This window comes from Squalius cephalus (assembly GCF_949319135.1).
Source record: "Squalius cephalus genome assembly, chromosome: 19".
Taxonomy (NCBI): Eukaryota; Metazoa; Chordata; class Actinopteri; order Cypriniformes; family Leuciscidae; genus Squalius; species Squalius cephalus.
The window spans coordinates 19665317-19679001 of record NC_137140.1 but is presented as its reverse complement, the minus strand read 5'-3'; the positions used below and the strand labels follow the sequence as shown (position 1 = coordinate 19679001).

General features: G+C 37.2%; 1 protein-coding gene across 3 annotated transcripts in view; it reads left to right on the top strand.

Annotated features, from left to right (window-relative positions):
• snx29 (sorting nexin 29) overlaps positions 1–13685 on the top strand; it is a 124948-nt gene that overhangs the window by 16202 nt on the left and 95061 nt on the right. For all 3 annotated transcript variants that reach the window (XM_079850491.1, XM_079850489.1, XM_079850490.1), the window contains exons 12-13: positions 6015–6078; positions 7480–7608. In XM_079850491.1, coding sequence (XP_079706617.1) covers positions 6015–6078; positions 7480–7608 — 193 coding nt within the window. The remainder of the gene's footprint in view (positions 1–6014; positions 6079–7479; positions 7609–13685) is intronic.

Below are 13685 nucleotides of genomic sequence, written 5' to 3'. Positions count from 1 at the left end.
TCAGACATGAGTAAAATTCAATTTCAGATCAAACATGGCTTTCTCAGTATGCCTTAATAACCTATATTAAATCCTATTTGATTATGGATATAACGAACATTACCTTCAATGCTTGAAAATGCTGTTTTCTCCTTCATTTTTTTTTTATCAGCTATATTGTCGACAGCTTTTTCACCGGGATCCATCATATTTATGTGCCTTTTTAGTTATTTAGTTCTATAGAATGGGGTTTTTGTTAAAGGGTTAGTTCACCCAAAAAGGAAAATTCTGTCAGTATTTACTCACCCTCATGTTGTTCCAACCCCGTAAGACTTTCGTTCATCTTCGGAACACAAATTAAGATATTTTTGATCTGAGAGCTGGCTCACTACTTCATAGGCTGCTGGGTAATCAACATCTGCCATCCCAGAAAAGTTAGTAAAGACATCGTTAAAATAGTCCAAGTGACTTTTTCTTCTGTGTGGGCCTCTTGAGTGAGTTCACATAGTGTAACAGCGCAGCGCTTCTGTGTTGTACGTCAGAACGTAGGCTCACTGAAATTGCATAGCAGCCTATGAAGGAGTGAGCCAGCTCTCAGATCTCATCAAAAATATCTTCATTTGTGTTCCGAAGATGAACGAAAGTCTTACGGGGTTGGAACAACATGAGGGTGAGAAATTACTGACAGAATTTAATTTTTTGGGTGAACTAACCCTTCATCGTAGTTTGCTAATATGCAAAAAACAGCTATAAGACATTCTTAAACAGATACTCCACTTAAAAATGAAATATTCTGTTGTCATTTACTCACATTCATGTCATTACTGTCTTCTGTGAAAAATAAAAGACAATATTTAGTGAACCAAAACTGTTTGGTTACCACTATTCTTCAAAATATCATCTTTCATGGTCTACAGAAAAAAGATAGTCATACAGGTTTGGTTTGGAATGACATGAGGGTAAATGATGATAGAAATATATATATATATTGGGTGAACTGTAACTAAGTTGATTTCCTAAAACATGTTTTACAACATTGGCAACGTTGTCTTAAATGATAGCAATATCTGTTTGTCCAACCAATGGCAGACGAGGGTTCTGATCGCGAAAACCTTTTTGTACAGTATGTTGCATCCACTGATGCGAATGAGAAAAGATGGCACCTGTGGATGGTCTGCCGTCTGTCGTGCCTCCTCTCCCTCTTTTCGCTCTTTCTACTGTTTCTTTGCTCCCAAATTGTTGTGCATTTTTGATGTATGATCATCAAACGTTGCTGGATATTCGAACCTCTGTTCTTGCTGCCAGAAAGGCCGACGCGGAACATTTCAGTGGCAGACCTCTGAGACTTGCTTATTAAGACAAGCTTGTAGAAAAACAGGGAACCGTTGTGGATTAGTCTTCTGGGAACAGTTGTGATTAATACTATGAACAAACCCATCTTACGTGGCTTACGAGTGAGTGGGAAAATAATTGAATGAAAAGGGTAAAAAGTGCAGCTCGACTGTAATCTGTTGTTTTTGTTACAAGACAGCAAAGTTCCAATTGCTTGTTTTGGTGCACTTTCTCACAAAATGTCTGAGAATGTCAGGTCTAAAAGCACCAATTTTTGAACCTGTTTCTCTACTAACCACTTGTGAGTAAATTAAAGAAATATACCAGTAAATAAAAAATAATTGTATTTGAAAGGAATGTTTTATTTATATGTATTTTCAGCCAATCATAATCATGAATATTTCTATTCTTGTCTATTTAGTCCAAGTCTATTCCTGATGTAATACCAATGTTAGCATTTTTATGAACAGTACTTTTTTTGTTGCTGTCTATCACACTGTTACTTTTTTGTTCAAAATTACCACAATGAGTCAATACATTTTTAACATGTTTTTGTCTTACCTTGATTCACTATGGTAAGCCTATTATAAGTGTTTATATTTTAGACCTGTCAGGATGGTTTTTGCAGGAAATTGCATACATATATCATATGTTGCCCGTGTGTGGCTTGTCATATCCGTATAAAGTTGCTCCGGCTACTGATCTATGGTGTGGGAGTGGCATAGGTTAGTAGTCAAAATGAGCGAGAAAGGTTGACATGGAGCACGGTAAATCTCGAAACTCTGGGGAATCACTATCGCTGAACATAGGAGAGCCTGCTGGCAAAAAGAAAACGTGACAGGGCTCGCAATAAGCGAAAATCAACATTGCATTGCCTCCTGTGGGATTTGAAATGTGCCATTGTTTTACTCAACAGAGGAGTAAGGTATTTTATTGAATGAATACATTGGTATATGTAGCTCTCTAAAAGAGTTCATTGTAATGCGGGTCATATTCATCCACACTGTCACCCAGAGCCGAAGCACAACCAAAACAATGCTCTTCTGCAAATACATGCAGTTTTATTTTTTTACTGTTAGAGAGCCAAAAGTTACATGTACCTTTAACTTTTTTTGGTTTTGTTTAAAGTATCATGTTGTGAGATCAGTATAGTGTATCGAACCAATTTGTGACATGAGTGTATCGTAACACCCCTTCTTGTAACACAAAACTTCAGGTTGAATCCCAAGTAGGGGTGACCCCAATGTGCTTTTTGAGCAGACTCTTTATCTCAGGTGTCTCCAGAGGGAATCTCCATGCAGATAAAACAGCGTAAATAGCCTTTGATGAAAAGCCTATGTGCTAAATATGAATCAATGTCAGGTGTCTCAGACTGCTGTCTGTGAACCTTACTTTCTGGGAAGCAAGTCAAAGCTTTGCCTCCTGTTCTTGCTCCTGCCTGCTTCCTCTCAGGATTACAAACATACTTGGACCGCCTCACTCTGGTGTGTTTCTCCTCCTCCAGATGAGGGGCTCTGGGAGCGGGAGCGGGCTCATCCGCAAGAATTCTCCTCCAGATCCCTCTCCAGCGCACACGCACACGCTTCTGCGCTCCAGTGTAGCATAACTGTGACAACCACGTAGTGCATTGTGCATTTAAAATCCTTTGTGTGGGTGAAAACAGCCCTAAACAGTTTGTTTGATTTGTTCTGTTAAATATAGTGCTATGTAAATAATTCTTGTACTGTAATTCATTTGAAACAGTCCAGTAAGCACACAGGACTAGGCAGCCAATACTAACAGTCTTTATTAGAAAACACCAATCATTCTTATCAGTCAGTTGTGGCATTGAGTGGAATGGATAGGTCATACATGGATTATTAGTAATATTTTGCTGATGTGCTGTAGCTCATATAGACAGTAAGCCAATTTCACTCCCCTTGAAAAGCTTTGCTGCTTTCAAATGCTCCCGTGAATATTTTTATGATTTTTCTATTTCTGTTTTTTGCAGCATTGAGCATTGTAGCCAATCACAGACATGTCTGTTGAGCGCATTAACATAATGATAAATCAGACGTGTTTGTTATTCAGAATCCTCTCAATGCTGCTCAAAACGCCTGAGTTTTTGTTTAAAGTGAGATCGTAGAATGAGTGCTCATTAATCCTTTCATTACAACCAACAAAGTGTAAATATGAGATTGATTATGCAGCGTAGACAGATTTTTTGTTTAAAAGAGGAGCAACAGTGCGGAACTCAGTGAGATTGCGCTGAACTGAAGTGATTGACAACTTCAGTGATTATAGAGGCAGTGCTCTTTGCTCACTTTCGGTATATAACAATTTGAAGAAAAGTTTTATTTTTAGGGCTGCTAACTGCATGCTGAAAATTTTTGGGAGTGACAAACGTATTTAAGTGCAGAACTGAATCTGAAAGTGCAGTGATTGACAGTGAAAACCATAGAAACAAAGTCCAAAGAAAATAGAAACTTTTCACTTGACCTTTTTAATGTTTACTTAAAGGGATACTCCACTTTTTTGGGAAATAGGCTCATTTTACAACTCCCCCAGAGTTAAACAGTTGAGTTTGACCGTTTTCGAATCCATTCAGCCGATCTCCGGGTCTGGGTGTCCCACTTTTAGCATAGCTTAGCATAATGAATTGAACCGGACAAGACCATTAGCATCTCTCTCAAAAAAATGAACAAAGAGTTTCGATATTTTTCCTATTTAAAACTTGACTCTTCTGTAGTTACATCGTGTACTAAGACCGACGGAAAATGAAAAGTAGGGGTAGGTGATATGACCATATTCTTATTTAAAAATATGAAAATTGTTATTTCCCGGTAAGGCGAAATTAGACGTGAAAGAGAACTGAATTCGTAATCGCATCCTGAGAGACGTGCTTTTTCCCTGTGCGTCAGTCAGCCTGTGCACCGCGTTCTGTTTCACTGCTTGTTGTGCTTAACACTTTTTAACAATGAGCGCATCCCAAATTCGCGATCACCTTCTAAGCAAGGCAGCTTTCTGAGTTCCTTTTCAGCATATTGTGCTTTTAACTCTTTTTATATTGCACTTACGGTATAGTTCTAGGTATATCAGTTATATCATGCATGTTCCGCTCTTTATATTGTCATTCATGCATTTCATCACTCTGAAGTGTCAATAGTGCTATATTTTTACAACCATGATATAGCAAAATCTCTAACGATAGACATTTTTACCATGGTAATGATGTATATCGTCAGACAGCCAAGTTGAGCGTAATGCTAATGTTCAATGATAAAGAAGTTGAAGACGCCATCTCCTCATTCAATAAAGTTCTGTGGCTCGGGGTCCCTTATTCACCTCTTGAGATCTTTTTGTTACAGTTTTGAGTATTAATTTACATATTACTTTAATTATGAGTCCATTTGTATGATTTTTAAAAACTATTATTTTGGAGTTTGTTTTGGTTCAGGTTTTATTACTGAATTGATGTGTTTTTTGCCTTTTGGGTTTGTTTGTTCCTCAAGGGTCGTTAAATGTTTTTGTTGAGAGGAGTAATTGCTAATTTTCAAGAGTTGCTTTTTGCCCCAGGATCGTTTCTTTAATTTACTTTTTCATTTGGGAATATATTTAGCATTCCTATCCCTGTATGCGTGTTTTTTTTTTGTTTTTTTTTTATGTGTAAAAATCCCATCCCAACAATTCATGTCCTGAGTGCATCACTTTTGCCAGCTTTACTATACAAACCACACAGAAAAATGACTCAAAACAAATCTAGTCCTTTTCTTGTAACCATTTTCTGGAAATAGTTTTTAAAGGGACATTGCACACAAGTTTACTGAAGCGCTTTCTGATTACACCCATGGCTACCAAATGGATCTCTGGTGGTCTGATAAGCTTTTTATCTTAGAGACGCAATAATTGAGCTATATCGCTGTACCAATGTTGTTGCTTCTAAAAATAATAATAATAATAATAATAATAAATAAAAAAATAGCAAAGACTTTCAACAAAGACTCTTTGACTTTCTTTTGCTGAGAGTACTTTAAACTTGTTAAATGTGGATCAGGCTAGCCAGGTTTATATAGATGGCTCCGTCCAAGCCTGCGGTTCCTCTGAGATTCATTAAATGATAATGGACTGATAGGAGTGTTCAGACTTTGTCTTTTGGAGCCGTGTTGTTGGGGTTATCTAGGTTACCCAGTGCCAGGTTATCCAGCTTTGAGAGTGCAACGACAACAAAGACTCTCTCTCTCTGTCCTCTTCACTCTCCATGAAAGTCTGGATTTAGACTATACCGAGTGCTGCCGTTTTTTCCTAGTGTTTTGAAGTGCTGTAATAATGCTTCCCAGTCAGAGCTTTATGTTTCACTCGGATTATTCACAGACTAATGTGTTTTGAGACAGAATCTGCTGAGGCTCCCCTTACGGCTGTGTTATAAATCCCTTACCCTTTCACGTCACCTTCATTTTAAAGAAATTAATGTCGGGTTGGTATTTTAAGCCTCGCATAGTTCTCTTTATTAGTTCTGTGGCGCTATACAAATGAAAATGTCAGTGGTATAAAACAGTAACCCTTATTGAAAGAATGAAGACAGGTGTGGTACATTAAATCCCTCTGAGATAATGAGTCTTATTGTTCAGAAGTCATGTTTTTTCTGAGTTGGGTGAGGACAAAAGCCATTGTTCATTTTGAGTAGGTTTTGATACCTTTTATAACGTTGTTTTTTCCATCCTTAGCTGAACTGCGGCAAGCCATTGTGGCCATGATGAACAGGAAAGATGAACTCACTGAGCAGAACACGTAAGAATTTCTTTACCGTTTTCACTGATTGCACCTTTTGCTCATTCATGAAACATGAACAGATTTGTCTAGAAATCTGTTCTTAAAACTATTCTTTTGGGTGAGAATGGTTTTAGCAATTTTCAGAAATGTGTTCTGCTTGTGTTTCATGATGTATTTTCTTTAAAATCATGATTTTGGCCGGTCACACCATGATGCTGACTTTTATTAAAATGATACAATATCTTATTTTTTTATATAATCTGTAGAATTGAAGTATTATAACAATAATAATAATAATTGACATATCAGTAATACTGGTAAGGTTTCATTTGTTAACATTAGTTAACTACATTAGTTAACATGAACTAATGATAAACATTACTTATACAGCATTTATTAATCTTAATTTCTACATTTACTAACACATTATTTAAGTCAAATGGTGTATCTGTTAACATTAGTTAATGCACTGTGAACTAACATGAATAAACAGTGAACAATTGGTTAATAGATGCTGTAAAATTATATACATTCAGTTATTTCATGTTAACTAATGATGTTAACAAATGAGACCTTATTGTAAAGTGTTACCCATATGGAAATTTAAGTTTGTTTAATTTTTAAATTTAAGTTTAATTTAAATTTAAGTTTAATTTAATTTTAAGTTAAGTTAATTAGTTGATTTTAATATTTTTATGTGATGTGTATTGTAAAGTAACAATCAAATACAATACTGTTCACTTGTGGTTTTCTTTGAAAATAAAGTAATATTTTTTTAAGCAAGGATGGATTGACTTCAAAAATCAAAAATGACGGAAATCTTTTGTGACATTATACATTTCTTTACTATATTAAAACAATTGCTGTTCTTTTGAACATTCTATTCATCAAAGAATCCTGAAAAAATGCATCACAGTGTCCACAAAAAACATTAAGCAGCACAACTGTTTTCAACATTGATAATAATAAGAAATGTTTCTTGAGCACCAAATCAGCATATTAGCATGATTTCTGAAGGATCACGTGACACTGAAGTATTTCTTTGTAAAATTTGTAATCATAAGATTTAAAGGGTAGTGTATATCAGTGTTTTTAACTAGATTCATTCAGTATTGGTTACAGTATTGCAAAAATTGCAAACTGCATTTAAAATAAATAGAAAATAACTCACTATAACCTAAATATATATTATTGAGATTAGGGAGATTGAAGTGTCTGCTCTCACTGACCCCTTGTTAAAAACATTACTTGAGTTTCAGTGAGTATAAGGCCTTGTTTTGTACCCCATGTGCCATGGTGTGCACAGTCAATAATGTGCAGCTGGGTAATTATCCTGTGCACTGGTAGTCATTAAAGACAGCTAAGAAAAAGTGGGTCAGATGTGTGTGTGTCTTAATGATGTTAAACTCTTTGGCACAGGTCTCTGCGCAGTCTCCTGGATGGAGAGATGGAGCACTCTGCTGGGCTCAGGCAGGAGGTGGACAGCCTGAAGAAGAAACTGGCTGAGCTGGAGGAGAGACATGCGGCCAAAGTCCAAGCTCTCATGAGGTGATTTCACTAGAGGCTAACCGAAACAAGGTCTCACATAGGCAGGATATCAACCTAAATTCTAGTCCGCATTGCATTTTAATCTTACCAAACACCAGACAAAAAGCAGCTATATGACCTACATGTGAAGCACATTTAGTTTAGGTTTGAGAAAATCTGAAATTGGTGATTCCACAGTGATAGTAATAGACTGTAGCTACAAATAACTGTTCAGCAGTCTGTGCTAATGTTGCACAACAATATCAAAGAAGTAATTGAAAATGTGTTCATTTTGTGGCCAGATTATAATTTATTTCATGGACTTTTTTTTTATCTCACTACCATGGTACTTGCAACAAAAAAATTACATTTGTTGGCACAAACTTCACAGCCTTGAGCTTTGAGGTTGCCAAACAACAGTATTTGTAGGCATGAGTAGCTTTATCTAGATTTTTGTTTGTACAATTCCTGCTGAATTCCCAGAGATGTACCATCATCCTGAAGAGAGATCAACCAGTTAGAGAAATTTCAAGTGAAAAATGGAATCGCAGCCTGCAAGAGTTTGTTGGAGGCTAGCTAGAGGATAACATTAGCTGGCTAATGTTAGCATTAATTAACATGAAATGTTGTAGTGTTAGAGCATAATTGGCTGTGTTTTCAGAAAATACATTAAAACGATTAAACACCTAGCTGATTCTAATACACTACCATTCAAAAGTTTGGGTTTAAGATTTTTTTGAAAGAGGTCTCTCTCTGCACATCGAGGCTGCATTTATTTTATAAAAAATACAGTAAAAACAGTAATATTATGAAATGTTATTACAATTTAAAATAATAACTCTTTTCTATTTTAATACATTTAAAAATTGTATTTATTCCTGTGATGGCAAAGCTTCATCACTCCAGTCTTGGACAGTCTTCCATTCTCCAGTGTCACATGATCCTTTAGAAATCTTTCTAATATGCTGATTTTCTGCACAAGAATCATTTCTTATTATTATCAATGTTGAAAACAATAGTTGACTACTATTACTATTAATGATTGAAACTGTGATTTTTTTTTTCTTTCAATTTAATTCACCCGTAATTTCTTAAATAAATATAAATGATAAATGACCCCCAACTTTTGAACAGTAATGTAGTACTTTTATAATGAAGTCTTTACCTTTTTGAAAATTTTCAAATACTTTCTTCATTGCCAAATCAAATGTGATTAATCTTGTGGATTGATTTTTTTCAACGCAAGTTAACATTGTTACAGTTATCCTCAAAGTCAACAGAAACCTTCAAGTGTTGTATTAATTCACTCCAAGGATGAGCAACATCAAATTGATTACCACTGCTTCAGTAAAGCATACTTTTCTAACCAAAGTCTTTTCTGTTTCTTCCTGTCTCTGAGTCTTGTAAACTGAAAAGTTGAGAGTCCAGTCAGTTTTTCTGACTGAAACCTAATCTGTCCCTGTCGATAGAGACTAAAAATAAGGTGTGGAAATGCTCGGTGTGGCTGTGCACTCAGAAGAAGCACCTGTGAACCGTGCTCTTGGGTTGAGCTCCAGTGATTCAGCCTGGCTCAGTGGGCAGTATTTAAGAAGCGGGATCCATACGGCAAGAGGCTAAAACGCTCTCACAATCCTCTCCCACGCCGTCACATCCAGGTTTAACCGGACGAGCAGAAACACAAAGGGGTGGTCGTGGCAGCGTCTGGCGGTCGGAATAATACTTTACCGAATGCTGCAGAGCTGCCAGGGTTTTTGTCTTACTGAAGTGCTGCGGGATTATTGGGAGAGACATCTTGCTTTTGTGAGCATTTCATCAGCTCTAATGTAGTGGTTCCTCAGGGGGATAATGTGGGGAGTGAATGAACAAATTAATTTAGCTCAGTAGGAGGACAGCGGCCGAGAGCAGGAGGCAGGCTTGTCAGTATGACGCTGTGTCAAAGAGAGGATTATGGGGGAGAAAACCACACTCGGTATCATGCTGGTGACATCTGCACCGTGCCTGGATGGTGCATCCCTCCACTTGCTTTTCATCAGCCTGTTTAGGCAAACTGACACCGAGTTGGCCTCGTTTACAAGTCAATTCAGTAATGTATCTGAAAGCACCGCCACCAGCCTACCCTTTTTATATTTACCATCGCAAGAGTGTTTAGTCTACGTGTCACTTTGAGAGCGTATTCTTCTGATTCACATTGAAATGTATTTGACCTCCGTTGTGGCTGTAATCGCCACATTCTGTAACACTTAAGATAGGAGCAGCTGCTGCATAATGCCGGTTCTGTGTTTGACGTTTTATTTACCTGTAACCTTAGGGAGATGTAAATGGGTTTTGGGAAGGGCTTCTAGACTGCTGTCGTGCATAGTCATGTCTAGGCCTTTTTTACATTGGCAGTGCTGAAGGAAAATCTGTAGAATTCTACAAAATATATTTTATGCATTCAATATGGTTGATTGAAGTTGGTGAGGTACCTCCAAGGCCGCATTAATGCACGGGCTTACCTGGGCTGAAGCCCAGGGGCCTCCCATATTAAGGGGCCTCCCATGTTCAAGTTTATGATGAGCTGAAAAGGTCATATTGTTTTAACTTGTCAGATTTTGTCGCAGTATGTCGCTTGTGGACGTTGGTAGTGCTGTCGCTCTAATGTTATTGTTATGGTGCGTTCGCACCAAACGCGAATAGAGCGTCTGGCGCGAGTGATTTCAATGTTAAGTCAATGCAAAGACGCGTTTACGCGCGTCTAGAGGTCCCGCGGCGCGAATGAGGCGATACGGTGCGTGTCCACTACAGTGTCAAAAGTCCTCTCAGTGCCTAACGTCTCCGCTTTGTGGTGTGTCTGTTGCAAGTGTGTTTAATCGAAGTTTTTTTCAACACACGGACAGTAGGCCTATAATCATCAGCGATGCACGCGATTACATTTAGAAATAGACAAGCTTTGTTTCCAAATGCACCAAGCAATGATCCTTTAAATTTTATTAACTTTTATAAACCCAGCCAATATAATCACAATGAACACATCCAAAATAAAATCTTTAACATGTAGGCTATATAACAACTGCAAAGCATCTAATTTGTAAACAAAATGATTTACGCACTAAATCCAGCATAAACTCAGACTGTCGACAGTTTCTTTTCCATGCATCATTTTATTATATCCATGTTTGTGGTTAGTTACAGTCAAATCATATAAAAGAGTGAAATCGCCCTCGAACTCTTCTGTCTTGCCTGCACTGCACTCGAGACGGTGACGGGAGCTGAGCTCCACTGAAAGGCTTCTTTCCTATTGGTTGTCGCTCACGAAAATCGCTTCTCATTTGCATAAAGTTGAAATTTAGTTGCTGCGTGTGGTTGTTAAATAAAGTGTCTTGTGTCTTGTGTTTATGTCCTCAGTGATATGTTAATAACAATATTAAAATTGAAAACATTATTAAAAAAACTCACTGTTGTAGGTCTCGAAAGAAACTAATGCATTCTGTGATGTAGATTACCTAGATATTACACTTTTTTAAAAATCGAGGGGATGGGGGGCCTACAAAACCTCTCAGCCCCGGGGCCTAACATTAGGTTAAGGCGGCTCTGGGTACCTCGTACCTCTAGAACAGGGATTCCCAAACTTTTGTCAGCCTAACATTTAGAATATATACTTGAAGTAAATGTGACCCTGGACCACAAAACCAGTCACAAGTCGCACGGGTATATTTGTGGCTATAGCTTTTATGCCAAAAATCATTAGGATATTAAGTAAAGATCATGTTCTATGAAGATATTTTGTAAATTTCCTACCGTAAATATATAAAACATTTATTTTTGTGAGTGAATGCAGCACAATTTTTTTGGCGCTCGATTTTTTTGGCACCCTCAGATTCCAGATGTTCAAATAGTTGTATCCCGGCCAAATATTGTCCTATCCTAACAAACCATACATCATTGGAAAGCTTATTTATTCAGCTATTGTGACCCATGTGACTGGTTTTGTGGTCCAGGGTCACACATATTCCTTCTTGAGATTTTACGTTAATTCATCAATAATTTAACAACACATTCACGGTTCAACATCTTCATGGTTCTGGTCACATGGCATGCAGGTAAACAATACAAATATTTCATCTTCTTGAGAAAGGGTTTTATTTTAATCGTGTTTTTTAATTTTTAAATTATTTGTTTATTGTATTTTTTTCAATTTTATGACTTAAACTCATGAAGCCCCTGTGGTTCCTCACAAACCCCTGCTCTAGCTGTTCCAGGAGATTCAGACCAGTAAAATATTTTTAACAGAGTAAGATCACTTTTATTCAGATATTATTCATGTATTTGTTACAGCTTAATTTAAAGGGTATATTTGTTCATTAGGCTATTTAATTCAGATCTATGGTGACTTTTTATTATTAGTATAAATAAATGACAAACTATTAAAATAATGAAGCAATTTTCATGATGCGGCGGCTATTTTAATTAAACAATATTATGCATAATGACAAGACTTATAATCTTAACAACCTTATAATTATAATTCTTATAAGACCAATTAATCATCTGTGCCAAACTTTGAATTTATAGAAAACTGTTGAATTTTATGAATACGGATGTTCTTCATATCTGCATTCATAAACAAAATACATAATGAGCTATTATAGAATTGTATAGAATACGTTATAGAATTTTATGAATGATGGGTGTTACGGTTCTGTGGAACTTTTTGCAAAATTCTGCAACCAGGGAGGATGTAATGCATTCCAAGTGCTAAATCCTTTGTAGCTTATTCTTTTAATACTTTTTCTATGATCCAATTTCCTTAATGGATTTACATTTAGGGAATTCATTTAGTAAGTGTTTTTTAATAGAAAACATTTCTCTACTGGGTCTGTGTAAGGGTGCATGTGTGAAGCACGTTGCAAGAGTCATACTTTAATAACATGTCACAAGTGTGTACATTTACATTTATTCATTTAGCAGATGCTTTTATCCAAAGCGACTTACAAATGAGGAATATAACAAACAATTTATCATAAAGAGGAAATAAACACGATAAGTGCTAGTAATACAAAGTTTCAGACATCAATTAGAATAATACAAGCTAGAACAGGAATAGTGAAAGCATATGGAAGGAATTTTATTCTGTGCTGATGAAAGAGATGGGTTTTCAGTTGTTTCTTGAGTATTATCAGGGATTTAGCGTTCCGGATAGAGTTGGGAAGATCATGTAACTCGTAGCCAGTGCAGAGAGATAAACAGAGGTGTGACGTAGGCTCTCTTGGGCTCATTAAAGACCAGTCTTGCTACTGTGTTCTGAATCATTTGAAGAGGTTTGATTGTTCATGATGGAAGTCCAGCCAGAAGAGCATTGCAATAGTCCAGCCTAGAAATGACAAGGGCCTGGGCGAAAAGCGGTGCTGCATGCTCTGTCAGGAAGGGTCTGATATTCCTGATGTTGTGCAGTGCAAACCCGCATGATTGTGCTATTCTTGAAATGTGGTCTTTTGAAGGTCAGCTTCAGATTCCGGGCACAACTTGATGGGATTATTGTTGATGAATCTAGCTGGATGATGAAATTGTGCAGTATAGTCTGAGTGGCAGGGAAGACAAGAAGCTCTGTATTTGCTAGGTTGAGGTGATGTTTTTTCATCCTTGCTGAGATGTCCGCCAGGCAGACTGAGATCCGTGCGGCTACTGTTGGATCATATAGTTGAAATGAAAAGTAGAGCTGTGTGTCATCAGCATAGAAATGATGTTTAGGACAAACCATGTGCCGGTATAATGGGTCCCAGCGATGTAGTGTATATGGAGAAGCGGAGAGGTCTAAGAACAGATCCCTGAGGAACCCCCATGACCAGTTGATGTGCTTTGGATACCTCCCTCCCCCCAGACCAGCAAAGTGGAGTCCGGTTATGCCCTGTGATGACAGAGTGGACAGAAGGTTCTGATGATTAAAGGCCTGTTTGCACCAAAAACGTATATTAGTGTCCACACCTGCGGACGATAACATTCTGTTTATTCTAAGCGTGTGCTGCAGGATTGGCGTCTGCTGCTTTAAATGCTCAAGCTCCTTAAAGCAGGATGGATTCTGATTGGCTGTCAATGTTTTATCAGCTAGAAGAAAATAGTTC